This window comes from Xylocopa sonorina, chromosome 15 (assembly GCF_050948175.1).
Source record: "Xylocopa sonorina isolate GNS202 chromosome 15, iyXylSono1_principal, whole genome shotgun sequence".
NCBI classification, from domain to species: domain Eukaryota; kingdom Metazoa; phylum Arthropoda; class Insecta; order Hymenoptera; family Apidae; genus Xylocopa; species Xylocopa sonorina.
In genome coordinates, this window is record NC_135207.1 from 4,254,710 (window position 1) to 4,273,120 (window position 18,411).

The 18,411-nt window shown below is 52.0% G+C and overlaps 1 protein-coding gene across 2 annotated transcripts in view; it reads left to right on the forward strand.

The window, feature by feature from the left end:
- Positions 1-448: 448 nt before the first annotated feature.
- Positions 449-18,411, forward strand: part of LOC143430567 (uncharacterized) — a 48,445-nt gene continuing 30,482 nt past the window's right edge. For both annotated transcript variants that reach the window (XM_076906909.1, XM_076906910.1), the window contains exons 1-2: positions 449-937; positions 11,804-11,845. In XM_076906909.1, the coding sequence (XP_076763024.1) occupies positions 472-937; positions 11,804-11,845 (508 nt within the window). In that variant the 5' untranslated portion in view covers positions 449-471. The remainder of the gene's footprint in view (positions 938-11,803; positions 11,846-18,411) is intronic.

The following is an 18,411-nucleotide window of genomic DNA, read 5'->3' on the forward strand; positions in this document are numbered from 1 at the left end:
GCAAACCGTCGGATCTCGAGCAAGCATTATGCCAAGGCCTAGCCGCGAAACTAGCTTCGTTCGTTTCTACCAATTTGCACGGCCACGCACAGACGCGACCCGTAATTTTTAATCACGCACGCGAGCATCGAGCGGAGTCCCGACAGAGCCCAACGAATTCAGCCTTGTCTGCTCGAGGTGCCCCAACCCCTCGTGGAATCGCTTAGAAACAAAGTTCCTAGGAATCGAGCAGTGATTCCAGTGAGTCCGAGAAAGCAACGAGCAAACTGTTCGAAACAACGATAAACCTGCGAATCTGTCGTCTCGACGACTCTACTCGACATGCTCCATTAATCTGCGCGGTAGCCAACGGGAAACGATCGACGACCCTCTGTGCATCGTACACTAAAATCGCAAGTGGACGATGCCTGTTTGAACGGGTGAACGCGATCCAGAAGAAGAGAAGAAGAACAGTAACAGAAAATCGCAACAATGCCGCAGCGATCGCCGTTCGCGATCCAAGAGCTGCTGGGGCTGAACGGTACCGGAAATGGAAGCGGTACCGATCGCGGCTCGCCCCAAGGATCACCGCCGGCCGGCGTCTCGGCCGTCTCGTACGCGCCCACGGCGCCTCATCACAAGCTATGGGACTACATGCCCAGCCTGACGAATCATCTGGGCAATCTCGGGAATCTTGGGAATCTGGGCAACCTCACGGCCTCGCGGATGGCCTACCTGAATGCGCAGGCGGCCGTCGCGGCTGCCTTCCTGCCGCCGCCCCACCCCCACCCCGCGCACCACGTACCGCATCATCAGGTACATCAACCGGGGCAACTTCCGGCCTCACCGGCCGGCGTCAACGTGCATCCGGCTGCACACGCGCAGCACGTACTTCCGGGCACCGCGGTCACCGCTAATCATCATCAGCACAGTCCGAATCAGCACACGCCACCTCACGGTGAGTTGATCCTTCGTACGAGATCCATCTCTCTCTCTCTCTCTCTCTCTCTCTCTCTTTCTCTCTCTCTATCTTTCTCTCTCTCTATCGCTCTTTTGGACGCGTTCATCTCAGGGGTGTCTGCAAGGATGGACATCCCGTGGCACGAGCGAGAGGTGCTAATTAGCGAGAGGTTTAACGCGTGCGTGGAGAAGATTGTTGGATCGTTGAATGGACTTAATGATTGCGTATCGATGGCATGGGGTGAACGCGTAGGTAGACGCGATTTAATTGCGAATGTCATCGGTTAGTATCGCTACTTTTCACTTTGTTTCGAAGGTACGAGGTGTGTTTATAGATCCTGTTGCCAGCAACGCGCAACGTTACTCTTAGTCGCGTAATTTTTATAGACCAGCGGATTGTTCCGATATTTAAATGCCAGTAATGTATAATCGACCCCGCGTCTCCATCGCGTTATTAATTATTCCCGTTTAAAGGGAACTACACAGCTTTGGCACCGGGGAAACAGTTCCGTCGCGAATTTCTCATTGCTTATTTCCAACGGACCCGGGCGAATAGCGTTCTGCCGCTTGGCGAGCGTAATGCGTCATTATCGTTAAAACTCGCCCCGTTTATTTATAGATGGCGATTAAGATGACATTGTTTCCATCACATCGTTCCGCTCGCGAGACGTGGCCCATTGTGCTTCGACAATTATAACCGTATCATTTATTCCACGAATGGCGCCTCTAACTGTTTCTTTCATTCGAGGAACGCGGGCGCGGCAAGGGGGTGGTGTCGTGGCGAACGAAGGGGGGGGGAGTAGGGTAGGGGGTGTGCTAGGGCGCGACGAAGAATTGATAATTAATTTTACACACTCATTCAATTTTAACACGTTCGTTAAGACCTATATCTCGACGAGGCGGACGAAGGTAGAAACAACCCCCAACGCCTTCCCGTGAAACGAAATAAGGATCGCGTCTCGCCGTGGTGGTATCGTTAGCTGGCTGCCGCGCAGCTAGACGCGGATCTTACAATAGAAGTGACCTGCACATTTCAACGAAAAGACTGGAACGCGTTTGGTTACGCCGCTATACAAGTCGCGTTTCCTTTCAACGCGGTGCTCCTTGCGCGGAGTCTAAGCGGGCTCGACCAGGGGGCAAGAAAGACGCGAGAAACCAATTAAAACGGCAGCCTCGATTTGCCAGCCATTGATCCCAACCCGTTAACGAACGTCCCCAACGCGTTTCGTTACGCGAGAGGCGACGACTCGCGTATCCGCTGTACGACGACGGGTCGCGACAAAACGCATTGATCGGACCAGTCATCGAGATTGCGTTTCAATCTTTAGACAAGGATGAACCCGCGACCCTCGCGCCGTCACGAACGTTCGGGTAAATTAATAGGCGTATCGTCGCTCCCGCCGTGAAACGAGCACTTAACGTGCCACTTACGGCTATCACTTAACAGAGAGCCACTCAAGATCGTGTTACCGAAAATCGACGCTCACCTTTCCTACGCGTATCCACGTGCGAACTCTCCATTGTGCAGAGAGTTTTCGCCTCGTTTCTGGGGCAAACACGTACGATGGTACGCGCCAGCTGACCTGGCTTCACGCCTCGTCAAATCGTTCCCGTTCGCTTACGCGCAAACAGCTTCGATCGCTTGACCAGCTGCGAGGTGCGACAGATTTTGGGGAACGCGACGCGCAAGGTAAGTTTCAGAGGAAACGGAGGAAAATTGCTGGCGATTCGTTTCAAGGGGGGCATTCGACGTCAGTTAGATGAGTCCAAGAGAAAGAGCGAGGCGGAGTAAAGGGGTAGGGTTGTTGGGGTGAGTGCACTGTGGGAATTGAATATTTTTGTCAGAATAATCCCTAACGTTATGAATAATTAGTGGTATAATGAGTTGAGTGTCGGGCAGACCTGCAATGTCTCACCAAAACACAAAGAAGCTCGACAAAACGTAAAAATGGCCGTACTCCGGCAAACTGTTCTCAACCAGAGCGGAGAGACTCCCGTTTTTATTCCCGTGAGAATTCGATTGACCTTCCCCTTCTGATTATACACCGTTCAAGCCTTAATCTAGTTGTTAGTCAAGATACCAGTTACGAAAGATTATAGAAACTACTTTCGTCCAGCAATTGCTTCAAAATCGTTTCGTTAAAGAATAATTAACTCTGAGCGTCGTCGATCTTTTACAACGCGGCAAGTTCGTAACAATAGCGAAGAAACTTCGACGAGAAGAACCGAGAATATCGTGAAAAACATTGAACGAAAAAAAAAAAAAAATGGACAGAGTTCTTATAAAAAACGATATTACCGTAATAACACGATATCGCGAGCAGAGCGTAGATTTTATCCGTCTAACAAATTTTGAGAACGATTTTCGGGTGTCGGGTTCCCGGTGCAGCACAAAGGATCAGCCCTTCCATTCAAACGTCACTCTAGCACCTCGTCTTACAGTACAGCATTTATTTGGCGCACTTCATTCGTTCCTTTTTGTCTTAAATCTTAGTTGGCGGACTTAAAGACGAGAGCACAGACCAACCGCGGGCCAACTGCTCGATTTGCCCCCGATAATAATTATATCGATCGCCGTGAGATCGATTACGCCTCGTGTCGTGACGCTGAAAATCTCGCAGGACTTGTCACGTGGGTACGGCCATTTAAGACCGCCCGGTTCCACCCTCGATTAAGAATCTTTTGTTCCGCGCGCATAATAGAGCCGACGAGCACGAAAATTTTTACCCAAGTAGGTTCTGACGTTGTTCGCGCGCGATTCGTGGAAATCGGGAATCTTTCACTTTTCACCGTCGACTGAGTGTCGCGTTGGTTTTTCACGCGCGATTCAATGAGACGCTCGACCAGGAGGAACGCGTCTGTTGCACGAGTGTCTGCTTGTACGCGCGTAATATGTATAAACAGACGGTGAAAGAAATTGGTGGGACTATATTTCGGTAGATTAAGTAGTAAATAGACGGATAGCGCGGGACAATGGACGCTGTGGGGGATGGTAAATGGAGAACGCGATCGATTCGCCTGGCACCGCGTTAATCGGTGGCGCGAAGGGTGGAGGGCCGAGATGCAGGAACCGTGCGGATCGCATTGTCTAAAAATTCCGAGATCCGCGCCGGTTCGCGTCGAGCCTTTGCCTTTCCAACGGCTTGTATAGGATCTCGTCTCTCGCCTCGCACCGCTTTTTCGGTTCGTTTGAAGTTGGCAATCAACTAGATTGCCTATCAACGCCTGAGAAGTCTCCTTGCGCACTCCCGTCGGTCCACTCCTTTTCTTGCACTCGCGCTACCACCACCCCTCCTTCTCTATTACACCCTCGCACACGGCCACGCGACAACGTTGTTCTTCGTTCGTTTATTCGTTTCTTTCCTCCGCGTTGCGTGCTCGTTTCCTCTCTCTGGCGATCTTCTGCGTTTTCTTCGTTGCCTCTGCGCCCTCCTTCTCACCCTCTTCGACACCCACTTTTCTTTCTACCACCAGTGTCTTTTTCTTCTACTTTCTTCCGTTACCTGTCCAGCCCTTACCTTCTCGCTCGACGTCGTTTGTCCTGGTAACGCATCTCCGCGAACGATTCCGCAAAACGCGACGCGCAATCGGTCCACCATTGTTCCCGCGTACCCCTTTCATTCGAGGGACGACGAAAACGCACGGGTTCTCGCGCTGCTGCCATTCGAAGGATACCCGGTTGTAATCGTTGACCATTATTTTCTCTACGTGGGGCGATTAAACGGGAGGCTCGCGACGTTCTCGAGCAATGCCTCCTGTTATAAGTTCGCGCGAGATCGACGATTAACGCGCCTGGATCGCGACCCTCGAAGGACGTTGCCGGATTATCGGCAGGGTTAAACGGCGGGTGAGGATTCGCGTGGTCGATCCGTCACGCCCCTGACGGGGACGGTTTTTGCCGGTGGAAAGTCGTGGAACGAGAGGGAATAAAGGAAGGGAAAAAAAAAGAAAGGAGAAACTCTGAGCTAGCCGAGGAGAACGCGGAGAGGCGATAGGAGGAGTGGGCGGGTGAGGCGATGGTGGAAGCACGGATAAGGGGTGCGGCCTGTAGGCGCAGGTCGATACTGATTAGTACTTCAAAGCGGCTTGAACGCGAGCCCCACGCGCTCCGCATCGACGGTGGATTTGCGACAAAGCAAGCGCCGGCACTCGAGCAAAAAATCTTGAACAAATTAGCGGATTATGAATCCGGCCGGCTTTGTTTCCGGGAAAGTGGTTTGCAGACGCGTACAAGAGACTCGCGACACGAATACGTAGCCGGCCCTACGTTCGCGCGCCTATCGCGCCTACTGTCTACGTGTACACGGCCGATTTTGCGCGATCACGTGTGAGTAAGAGCCGCTGCAATTCAAATTAGCCTGGCAGGCTCGTTGAAACCGATACCGCGCGGCCGAGACGAGAATCGTGAACGGTTTCCACGACGCCTCTTGCCCGGGCCACTCGAGCATCCCCTAAAAATTCAGCTAACGGTCCAGCCACGGTCCTCGTCATGCTAATGCACCTTCCACCCCGTGGCGCTATCGGAAACGTCTGTACTCGTGCGCGAGGGACTTCGAGATGATCGAAAAATTGCGAGAGAAAAGAAACACAGAGGGAAATTCAAACGAATCCTGTCCATGATCGAATACGCGCTGTGTGGACAGTTAATCGATTCGTCTCGAAGTGAGAACGTATCTCAGAGCTGGCTAGCAGACGCGGTGGGTTATGCAATTGTGAATGCAAATTAAACGAAATTAAACAGTTAATTAAAGTACCGGCACCCCCCGGGAGAAGTTAATTGAGATTCTTGGGAGATTTGTCGCGCGGAATGTCTTAATTTAGTCCCTTAAGCGCCCTAACTCGCCTTAACAACTTAGAATAATTGGATAACACTGCCAAGGTATACTCGCCCGTCAGAAGTAGGAAAATTCAGTCTCTCGCCGGGGCGAGAGGCGACTCTTTCCCTTATTCTCCCTTTTATACCTTTTTCCTTTAAACGCGTCACGATTCACCTGCATACTTGCTCGCAGCAATATTCTCTAGCGTTCCCTCCCTGTGCCTTGGCTTCGTTTACGAAGCGACATGTGCGGGGCTTGGTTAATGACCGCGTAATCCGCCACTTTTACGGTGAACTTCGAAAAACCCACGACCTTGGAACGATCGTAGAGCTCGTACTCCTGCCCCTGCACGCGTACGTGCGAAAGAAGAGACTCTCGCGTTCCCATCGATCGGCTGACCAACAATTTCCCGGCTCGGTCAGAGATGATTTTCTCTCATTACGCTCTGCCCGCGGTGTCAATCATGCGACCCACCCTCCGCCTAATCGTGTAATCCGCTCGAACAAACCAATCCCGGAATGCTGGATGCGAGGAAAATCTCTGCCCTGATATTTTTCGCCCGATTGCGCGGGGAAAATACAACACAGTCGATTCGAACGCGTACAACCAGTCCCAATCTATCATTATCGTTATCAATCGAGATACGCGCGCGCAGAAATTCCATCGAGATCGTTCTCCCGATTCGACGCGCGTCTCGAAACGGTAACGACAAAATTAGCACGCGATCGACGAACGAATCCACCCTGCGAACGCGATTAATCACCGAGAGGCAACGACAGGCGACATTTCGACGCGAGCAACGCGGCGCGCGGTGTCTATCTAGCGATATCCGGCTATCGCGTAGGCGTAATCGTGACTCAATTATTTAATTTCGCGGAGCGATGCACCAGGGGGGTGGCCCGTGTGCGTGCTCGATGGAAAATCCGTGGACGGGGCACGATTATCGACAGACAAACGGTATCGATCTACCCCAGCGAGCAAAGTCATGCGCGCTAACAGGCTGGGTAAGCATGTTCCACCATAGCGTGAACTCGTCGACGTTATTTCAAGGCGGCACGTAGGCGTACGTAGACAAGGGAAACGACGGTGCGCCGGTACGTAACGTGGGTACGCGCGTGTATATATAGGTAGAAGACAGGCTAGTCGACTATCAATCGGCCTTTTCGCGGGCTGCCACTCGGCTCGTAAATTTTCACCCTTTGACACGCGCCTAATACGAGCCCCTTCGGGGGCTACCAGCGCGAGTGTCGCACGATGGCGCGCAGCGATGCTGCCGGGGTGGACGAGGCCTGACTAACCCCCGCGGGAGCTGCGGGACGTTAATGAAATAACACGGGAATTAGTCTCGGACATTACCAGCAAACTATGTCCATTAACGTGTGCCCCGCTCGCAGTGCACACGCGTAGCCGTGGAAGTTGCTCAGCTCGATATTCCGCCATCGAGTTTCCGGCCACCGTTTCTGCCAATCGTGGCGGAACCGTGCGACAGGATCGGTAATTAGCGACGCTCGATCGGTTGGATCGCAGCTGGGTACGTTGTCCTCTCGATCGAGGCCCAGCGCGTCTCTTTCACCCCCTGAAAATTAAAGGAAATTGAGTGTAATCGCAGTCATCGAGGATCCGTTTGTCACCAGCGTTCAGCGATTTCGTCAGTGGTCCACACTGTGCGTATCGATCGCGCCCTCGTGTAAATCGGGACAGGGGTCGACGATGGTTAACATTGAACGAGACGCTGGCGCGTCACTGGGTCAAAGTAATTGAAAATACTGGCCAGACCCTCGAGTTTCGAGACGCTTAACGCGGACTACGTTCTATATGCCGCATCACGTCCCTCACCCTCCACGTGCACGTAACTAATTTCACACTCTGGCTGAAAAAAAGTGGAAGGCGTGGGCGCCTCCTCGTCGAAGAGTCTCTTTTGTCTCAGCGAACGTCCCTCCAGGAATTCTGGTATAAATCTCGCTACGTCACTCGGTTCTTTGCTTTTGGTAACGCGTTGCGTCGGTCACGAAAGTGGCTTCAGTATGGTCAAACTCGAACAAGTTTAACTAGGAACAATGGACGATCACTAATCGTTACCTTCTTCAACTGGACGGGAATTTACGTTAGACGAAACCGACGACTGATGCTGGGGAGCAGAAAAATATTTGCATCGACCCATTTCGCGTACAAATGAACGTTCGTCCAGAGGCGAAATTATACGGTTCACCGTGTGATTGGACAACGCCGTTGTCGACTCATCGGAATTAAAGGCAAAACGAGCTGTGTAAATCGATGCGTCCAATCAAACGTAATTTAAATTGTTGTTCGAGTAAAGCGAGCCGTAAATAAGCTTAAATGATCTTGTTGCGCTTGGAAAGGTTCGTCGTTGCAGATTCTCCTCGTACATGTTACGCAGAGATTACGATACACGAATGTATAGGGTTCCACGTAGTTATCCGTAAGAGATTCGCGCGGATCGGTTGACCCCGTAACGGGTGGAGGAAGAAAATGGTCGCGTAAAGGGACAAGGCGTTGGCGCAACGTATCGCCGCGTCGCGTTCGCGCGTTTACCTCCGGATGCGTGCGTTAAAACGCGGCGGTGCGCACACCGTCGCCGCGTAACTTGGGTGTACGTGGCGTGCGTGTATACCGTTGCTGGCTGGTGTACCGGGCTTTCAAGCGAACGACCGTAAGTCGCTCAAATTGGTATGGATTTCCAGTCCAACACCTCGATTGTCCCCTGTGAAGAGTGCTTCGCGAGCATACATGAATTCACGCCTGAAACACACGCGCGCCGGTAGTCCTCCGGCTTTCCCTCTCACCCGTTTCCTCTCCCTGGCTCCTTGCTCGCCTCTCCTTCTCGCCCTAACGGGTAGTCACCCCGTGGGTTCCTCCACCTCTCGCTCCCGCCCTGTCGTCCCTCTCGCACCGTGTGGAGGAGAGTCGCGAGCAAATCTTGCCGGTGCAACGCTATGAATGGGCACACGGGAACGCGCGGGCTCAGAGGCGTGTGCACGCGTGTATACGTGGCGGCAGCCACGAGGAGGAGCCTTGATTGCGTGCCGGTGAATGCGTTTCTACCCGTTCTCTCTAAGTAGCAGCTCATTCCGCGATGCTTGCTCTCGCGACTTGGAAAACGAACGTACCTTCTACGCGGGTAGCGGAGCAGCTCTTCGAGCCTACGAGTGCGTTGGCGCGTGCGTGCGCCCTTGCCACCGTTTTACACCGGCGGCGTCTTCCTCGCACCCCGTGCAAGCCACCAGGGTGGCCTCTCCGCGCGATAGAGTTTTATTTTCTCACCCACCCGTCCTCGCCTCGCTCTTTTCACCGACCACCGCGATATTCTTCCTTTTTGCTATTTAACCCCGGTAATTATTTGTCGTCGAGTCAGCAGGCCCGATTGCAGAGTGCTCGTTACCTACCCTGGGCCATCGAGAACGTCCCGACAACCACCGCCCCCCTCTAGCGCTCGCGAAGGCTAATTACTCGTCTCGCGTCTCGTCTAATTCGGAAGCCCGTCGCCACGATTTGGACCTCGTGGCTGAATATTTTTACACAAGCTGGCCGAGCAACTCCTGGAAGGGGAGGAAACGGTCGTCGAGGTTTCCGACTCGACTCCGCGTCGAAGGAAATTGCGGTGTTGAACGGTCCTGGGACACGGTCTCGACCGTCCCCTGAATGGGCGAACGGGAGAGCAACGCGCATTCGGTTACGGGCAAGAAAGAGGCTCCGTTGAAGAAGGCGGAGGGCAGAGGGAAAGGACGTCTTTCAAGTAGTAACCACAAATCCTAGTATAATACTAATAGGCCCATAATGGAGTCAATAGGGCTTAGCCGCGCGACGACAATGAGATCCTGTCAAAATACGCCGGGTAACACGAGACCTAGGAAGTGGATTTTTCTCAATGGAGGGGCCCCTGTCTTGTCACCAGTGGCGCGGGCCGTGCCGCGGTATTGTCGAGTTTTCAAAAAAATCCGAAACCTTCCACCCGTCCACACGATTAGGGTTTAAGTTTCACCAGCGAGCCGGGGACATCGGATTCCGTGAAAGCCGGAACGAGGAAAGCAGGAAAAGCTGAATAATGCCGGGATATAATGCGCTCTGACACGCGTCCGTTCTATAGCGCTCTTAAAGTGAACATCGCTCTGATCTCGCGATCTTGCGACCCTAAAATGTATCCTTTCCCATTCCTCTCGCTCCATCTCTCTCTCTCTCTCTCTCTCTCTCTCTCTCTCTTTCTCTCTATCTTTCTCCCTAAATAACTGCAACGCTTAACAAAATTGCCAACGTTCACGCGAGCGAACGGTGGCCCCGCTTGAACGAGCATTAATCACCGGTGAAGTATCAACGGAATCCCTGCTCCACATTCGCTCGCTCCTTACCGCCGCTCTAAGGCTTGTTAAGCGTTCCGACGGCGTAGCATACTTTTCTGGGTTAATTTATCAAACAAACGCGCAAACTCCGCACAAGCTCGGCATCCCCATTTTAAGACGGCGGCTCGTTAAAGTCGTTTGAGGGTGGAGTCCCGCCGCCCCCGTGGCCGCTGGCAGCCGCCAACGCGACTACGACTACTACGAACCCAACGGCGAGTTTTCGCTATCCCAGGTACACCACCCGTACACGCGCGCGCGCGCGCGGCCTCCTGTTCCTGAAACGCGAACTTTGCGTTCATCTCCCGGCCCCTCTCACGCTTGCTCTTTATCGCTCCATCGACCGGAGCGAACGAGCCCTAACCTTCTTAGGAACGCGGGAATCTTTTTCAACCCCTGTTTTTCAACCCCCGCGGTGCGGTCCGTGGCAACGAGGACGACTTTATTAGAAAATGGCCGTAACGAAACGTCTTAATATATACGCCTGGGATGCCTGAAAAGGCTGCTCGTCTCCGCGTTTCACTGTCGTCGAGCGACCTGCCTGGGTTTTGAGGGAAAAAAAGAAATAAAAACGCAGCGCGGTCGTCGGCCGCAGGTGCGTCGACAAAGTGAATCAGAATCCCGTGCGCGATTAACGGGCGGATTTGTTCTCTCGCGCGTTGGGCAATTAAATCCGTAGGGACCGCGCAACTAACGAGTGAAAACTTCAACGCGCGAGCAACGAACCGACCCGTCGAATACGAACATCTGCGCCTGGCAAGGATCGCGAGATTTTCAAAATTGCCTCTAATTACGTAGTATCGTCGTCGCGGCCCTGGCGCGCGAATATTTGTCTCCCATTCGGCGGGAAATTATTCTGTAATAATTAAAATCGTACGCGTCATCGCCAGCGCGTGCTTCCCACTCGTTCAACATTTCCGTTACCCAACTGGGATACACTCGCATTGAATCGTTTAGGATCAAAGGTCTCTAATTTAATTGAACGTCTTCGATTCCGCCTTAACTCGGTAACGCGAAATTACAAGCTTCGTCGATAATCATTCTAACGAGGTGACCCAGGTCACGCCTGGTCCCACGTGAAAAGGGGCCGCAATGTGTGTTTTTTTCTTTTTCTTTTTCTTTTTTTATCAGATTTTAATTAATTAAACTTACGGTTAATTCTCGTCGAGTCATTAAGGGTAGCGCATTCGAGGCGAGTCATAATACGCATATACGTGTCTCACTCCGGGTCTCAAAAGCCATTGAAACCGAATGAAAAATGTCTTACTAGGCACTAATGAAATAATTGTCGAGTTAATTTCGCGATGTCATTAATCAGGGTTGAGCGTCGAGGCAGCGACGCACCACCCGTGCGCCACCCCCTTCGAAACGCGTTCCACAGAATTCCAGTTAATTTTTAGATAAAATTTCATATCGCTATTGCGCACAACGCCTGCACTTCATTTTCTTTTTTTTTTTTTTTTGCTTACTTTTCTCACTTTTTCGCATCTCTCGATCCTGGTATTCGTTAGCATTCGTAGTGAATAATTATTGCAGTCTGTATTTTCCAGTGCGATTTGCAACTCGAGATACTCACCAAAATTTCTATGGAATGCTCTGAACGTTGCATGCAATGTACTGATTTAAATCGCATTTTTAAACACTGCTTTCTTTTGGATACCATTGTTGAATAGAACGATGCAATTTTTGTTCCAGGTTTCTCCCAATCGAAGAGCTCGTTTTCAAACACCAGTCCAGGTAAAGATTTACCCTAATAATACTCCAATGCGCAAAGCCATATTTTAGATTATCGTCTCGAAGTTGCCTTCGGAATTCAGTCGTCTCAGTGGTTTCACGAGTTCGAAAAGAGAGGAAGAACTCAATTCCGCTCATTTTCATTCAGACGATAGAGAACACTTTTTAGAATTTTACAGGCTGAATCCATAAAGACGCGCAAACAACCGTGCAGAGGTTACGACGCTTTTCGCTCGAGTTCTTCTCCGCAGTCTACTTCCGGCGATGCACTTCCCAACGCTGGCGTTACTCGATATTTATCGGGAATCCGATGCGCTCACGAATGGCCATGCACTTCTGAGGAACATGCGCCAACTTCCAAGGAGACTTTACTCCTTTCGTTCGAAGTCGAGCGGGCGAACCGTATCCGTGTTCCTCCTCTGTCGTCGCGGTGAATTCTCAGGCAAGAAATTTGCAAAATTGAGCGAAACGTCGACTGCACGACGATTCGTAAAGACACAGACTCCCATTAGGGTACCTAACGAGTATCTCGGTCGCGATGACAGGGCTACATCGTTCACACGATGACGTCATGCGGCGAAGGACGAGCGGGGAAACTGATTACGTATTCATGCCAGCGATGATTCCGATTTTTCCGAGCCATTAAGCGCCTCTTGCTTGACCTGCAAAGCAATGTCGCTCGAAACAAGAGACGACAGGTTGGAAATGATTACCATGGATGAGCTTAGCGTTTAACGCCGCTACCTCGCTCCACGCACAGTGGCAGCAGCGGTGGCTTCGTCGTGCATCTTTATCGATTCGACATTCAGAACTTTTTCGAAGCGTTCGTGTGGCTCGAACAGGACGACGGAAATTAAATATCGTCGGTGGTTCAGCCCTCGCAGGTATACACGAGCGATCGTGTATAATTCCTCGACGGTCCCAAGTTTTCCCGGCGTGGTCGATATTAAATTTCTTGTCAAAATATTTCGAGAAATCGAGGGTGCCGGCCACACCCACCCCTATTCGATCGCTAATCGGTAACGGGAGACTTTCTTCTCCAGAAACACGATTCCTCCTCCACGCCCGCCGCTAAACTCAGAATCGTTGCTCCTGGTCGATCCATAGACACGATTCTTCGAAACCCACCCCTGAGACGGTCCTCTCACTAGACGCCAGTCAATTACAACGGAAGCCACAGTTCGAGATACACGATCCACCCAAACCCCCGCTTTTACTTCCTTCGAACGAACCGCGAGACACGCGAAAGAGTTGGCGAATGACGAAAACGTCCCAATTACGAGGGCAGCCTCTCGGCTACGTGGAAAGAAACGCTCGCGAATCCCTGTTGAAAGTGCGTCGTTAAGACGACACCACGGGGAGGGGCAGGGATTTTATTGGCCCGCGTTTCCGTTGCGTCAGCAGGAAAACGAACGGTTTGCCGTCAGGATTACGAAGGATTCCACAAGGAACCAGAAGAAAGACGAGGAGAGAGAGAGAGAGAGAGAAGCGTCTGTAACGAGCAGCTTTCCGACAGAATTGGTTGTTTTAACAACTGCGCGCCACTTTGAGCCCGCTATAGGCGAGAGGAGCCGTGTCGAGGGACCGTGGAAAAGGGTACGAACCGGAGACGCGATGGGTTGCTGGCGGATTTGGGTACTGGGCCGGGTGACGAGGGGCAGGGGGCGGGAAAATACGCGGTTTTCGCGAGGACACGGTCGCTGAGGTACGAGCCCCGCGTAATAGTCCAATTTGCCGGCAAAGGAAAATACCGGAGGATTCTGGGGAGCAAAAGGAGACTGGCGTAGCCCCCGGGGTTGTACCAGCGACGTTCAGAAAAGCCGGCTGGAAAATTGGAGACGCGGCGAAACACGGGCCGAGGGAGAGCCTTTTTCCCTCCGTGGAGGGCCTGTTTTCCGCCAGGGTGCCACCTACTTTCCCTCCGCCGCCTCGGTTTACGAGCTGACACGATGTCAATTATACGCGCCGCTGTGATAACAGAAAAACGCTGGTCCGAAAAAATGGGCAACGGTGCTTCCGGCTGGAGCGCCCCGTATTGTGCCGGATATTTCTCGCCTCGAACGGGGTGAAACACTCCTCCTCTCGCGTTGGAGAACAGGCGCCGCCACTTTGCCTGCGAAACTTCGTCCGCGAGCGAGTGAGAACCGAGATCGTTAGACGGACTCGAGTCTTTAGAACCGCCGGTTGGAAGACGGTGGCTGAGACTTTCCTCCAGTGAAAAGTATCGTCGACATAATATAGTCAGCGTAAGACGGTGGCAAAACGCCACCACGGATCTTGTTCTCGAATAGGATTAATTAACGTAACCGAAATTATCGATTGAAATTCATGGACGAGTTAAGAGGAAATTAACGAGGATTCATCGTGGAAACGAGGAGGGAAATAATAGGATAAATAATCCCGTACAGAGTTCGCTGCGTCGAGCTGAGACGGGACGCTCCCTATCGGGTCTCCTGGAACCTTCAGCCGTTACGAAGGTATTCCTGGTGTCCGATCCAATCATCTTATTTCCGGCGATATCGATTTCACCGCCCGCTAGAAATTTTCTCGGTGAAAAGAAACGTCTAAGACAAGCCGATGAAGTGACTGGCTTGCCTGAGAGGAGAAGCAGCGGGACGGGTGGTACAGGCAGAGGGGGTGGGAATTGAGGAGACGGCGGAAAGCTTATGTAAATGCTTTAAATTGCGCTGCCAGGTTGAAGGAACGGACGAGGAAGCGGGTAGAAAAGGCAAGTGGTGGAGTCTCTATAATCAGAGGCAGCGGAAGACAAAGTAAACGAGGTCAGTAAATGTGAGCCACTTGCGGCTTTTTTTAGCGCGGCGATGAAGCAAATAAACTTGCCGCTAATGCCTTCGGTTAAGCTGCACGGTTAAACGCTGGGCGGGGACGATACGGTGAATTCAGGCGCGATAGGTATCAGCGGAAACGAATGGAATAAAATAGAAAGAAAGCACGGATAGCGCGGAGGATCGCGCAGGGTGTGTTCGTGCGCGCGAGCGCGTGGAGAGAAAAAGGAAGGGTGAGAAAGTCAAAGTTGAGGGCGACGAGGGTTCGTAGGAAAACCGGGGAGTATTTTTCTTGGATGAAAAACGTAGTGCATTGAACCGGGAAGGAACAGGCGGTTGATTAATAGGACCGCTCGAGACGGCAGCTTTACAGTCATTTTTGTCGTAAAGGGCTCGATTTCAAAGAACGATATCGGCTGAATGCTGGGCACCGAACGTTGTTGACTATTCGCGAAATAGTACGCGCGCGACGCTCGCTCGAGGAAGCTTGAAAGCCCCCGCTGGCTATTACGATTGAAGAGTATTTGCCGGTGAAATCCCCGGGTCGAACAGTAGGAAAGTTTCCCGAGCGTGGATCGAGCCTGAGGGTCGAACTCGTCTCGCTCGAGCAAAGAGAGAGGCCCTGGCCGAATACCTGCTACTCAGGTTGGATTACTTTTCTCCGCGCATCGGAACGCGGCTCGTGGACGAGTGCGCGGCGGCTGTTTCGTAATTAATTGTCACTCGTCGTTCAAGGAGCGAAAGGAAGCTCGAGGAAACAATTTAGGTGTGCTCGCGAGAAACTGTTCCAACAACGTGGAGGGGGAGGGGGGTGGTGGCAGAGGGGCGGGGTGAGAAGAATCGCGAGGGGTTAAGCGACAAAGGGGTTAACCAACGATTTCTCGATTCGTCGCGAAAGAGAGACGCTCCACGGTTGAACACGCGCGTGCGGTAAATCGGAGGAACGCGCTTCCTCCGCGCGGGTCCTTTCTTCGCTTTCTTCTTCTCGTCACTCGTGACCGATTGTACCTATCATAGTGGCTGCGAGGTGCGTGTGTGTTTCCATACATCTCCTTTCATTCGAGAGACTCGAGGAGAGAAGTGGGTGGACGGTGCTCGCTGGGGTGTCGCTAAAGATAGACAAAGAGGAAGGGTTGAACGGGCGCGAGGTAAAGCGAGATGAGACGGACGGGGGACGAGAGAGGTGGATAGTCGGGGCGAAGGAGAGAAAAAAGAAGCGAGAAAGCGGTGGTGTTGCGGGCGGTGAGAAGAAGCAGATGAGAGAAAAAGGAACGGGGTAGGGCGATGAAAACAGGGGGCGAGAAAGGGGTATAGAGGAAGAGAGAACGAGAGAGAGAGAGAGAGAGTAGGAGAAGGTAAGAGAACGAACGAGCGAGAAATGGGTGCCGAGGGCTGCCACGTCGGAGGAGGTAACAAAGATATTAATTAAGAATTAACACGCGTACTGAAACCGCCCTTAATTAGTAACAGTCAGTGCCTGGAGCAGCGGTTTGTCTGCAGCGAACCTGTACCACCGGGTGCAGGGTAAACATGGGGAATGAATTGTAATCAAAAACATGTCAACGGATAACATATTGATACGCGAGGAAATAATTTTGCTTAAAATATTCTGTAGGCGAAAATTTGAAACGCTGTAGCCGCGACTGGGGTGGCGGAGGAGGAGGAGGTGGAGGAGGGTGGAAAAGAAAACGGTGGATTTCGTTCGATCGGTCCGCGATCGACGCGCGTTGGGCGCCGCGCACGACGATGGCGTTTACATGAAACGAAGTTTAGAGGCGAGGATAAAAATAGAGGCGAGCGAGTCGCGCGACGAAGGCCAAACGACATAAAGGAAAAGCCTTCAAACGGTTTTCACTCGTGTGATGAAACATTTGCTTTGATCGCTAACTGGAGCTCATTAGCACCGGTAATAACGTGAAACGGGTATACGACCGAGAGGAAAATCTTAGAAGCGGGGCAAAGTACGGAAAAAGAATTTCATTTTAAAGCTCTAGCATAAAGACACTTCGCATCGACTTGCCACGCTCTATCGATGAGAATATCTACAAGTATATCAAGGCATACACGCATATCTGTTCTCATCTAGTAAGTAAATAGGATGAATAGTTGCAGAACTCTATTGATCGGTGTCCGATCTTTCTGCTATCGATCGCGAACGAACATCTGCTCTGCGTACCATTATCTTCCTTTTTTCTTTCATTCGCAACGAGACACGCGAAGTGGCGACGTGTCACGTTCAGAACAGACCAGGAGAATCGAGGAGCGAACATCTCTAGCGCTACTTACATTCAGAGCGCAATTATAGCCGGTTAGAATGGAACCCTTTCTAATAACCGGTTAAATTCATCTTCCGCATTGAATGGCGGCGGAAGACTTTGAGCCAGTGAAAGGACGCTTATTTTTAATAGGAACTCGTTACTCTACACGTTCTTAGCCAGTGAATTTAGTAGTTCCAGCGGCTTTGAGCACGGCCAAAAGCGCTCGCGCACCTTTAATACCGCGTTCTGAATAGAAGTCATTAGCTTCGCTACGCTCGCGATCGCCCCGTGGTCCCTACAAAATTTTCTTACGACCACGAAGAGAAAAAGAGATCTTTGGATCGCGGTAAAGAGGACAGGAAGCAGAGACACGGAAGGAATTTTAACCGCGTTCCCGTTCTCGTTGTCCTTTCGACGCGTGCCCATTGGCCAAAGCCAGAAACACGTAGCCGGGTATCGATGCGTGTGTACCTATTGCGTGTGGAGCACGTGAAATGGTGACGTCACCGGCCGGAGGCCATTTTGACTCAGCTGGTCCCGACAAAAAGCGGCTCGAATGGCAGGACGCCATGTCCTGCGAGCCTGACAATGCAACGAACAATGATCTCTGCGCTCGTGTGCGCTCCACGAACTCACGGAAATTCGTCGCAACGACTAACACTCTCGTGGAATTGCCAATGGGAGACCTTGCTAGATTAGAACGCGGAAAGTTTCAACCCTTCCTCAGACCAATGCTTTTCGAACGTGTCTCCAAGAAGAAAGACGAATCCTGAAAGGATAAAGCATCGCTACGATCACGAGGGAACGAGTAGGAAAAACAGGGGGCTTGATTCGTAACCGGGGAAATGTTTTGACAGGAATGGGCGTGGAGGTGATGATGGTTACGATGGTATAAGAGACCAGCGACGGTCGCGCGGGGTTGCGAGCGGTACGTTTCCCTGCGAGGATCAGACGATTTTCGTTCTTTCTTCGTCGCGCCCCGGGACGGGTCTGAGAGAGGGTTTTCGGTTTCACCGGTGGCACTTTAAAGCGATACAACTCGCGGACGAATAAATATTATGCGGCTGAAAAATGTGCTTTCGAGCACATCCAGGCATCCTCGACTCCTTGCGGCAGGATTGTGCGGTTGAAAAGGGTAGGCGATGGGGGCGGTCGCGGGGGTGGTTGCGCGCGCGAGAGAGGAGAAGCCCTCTCGCTGCCGTTCGCTGCAGATACAGTGGCTACATTGTGGGTTTAGAGGCTCATTGTGCGACGCCAGCACCGGGCATTGTCGTCCTTTTTCGAGGGCCGGAGATTCACACCTTTTCACCGGTGCGATTTTCCACGATGGGCGCGTTCCATTGAGCGGAAGAGGGCGAGCCTTCCGTGCCTAGTGGAAGGGATGACGGATCGACGGGGGAGGGCAGAGAGGAAACGAGAGAGAGAGAGAGAGAAAGAGGGAGAGAGATGGGGAGAGAGGAACGAGAGAACAGATAAGAACTAACGCCACGGAATACGGAAGCTCGTAGGATCCTCTCGCACGGAT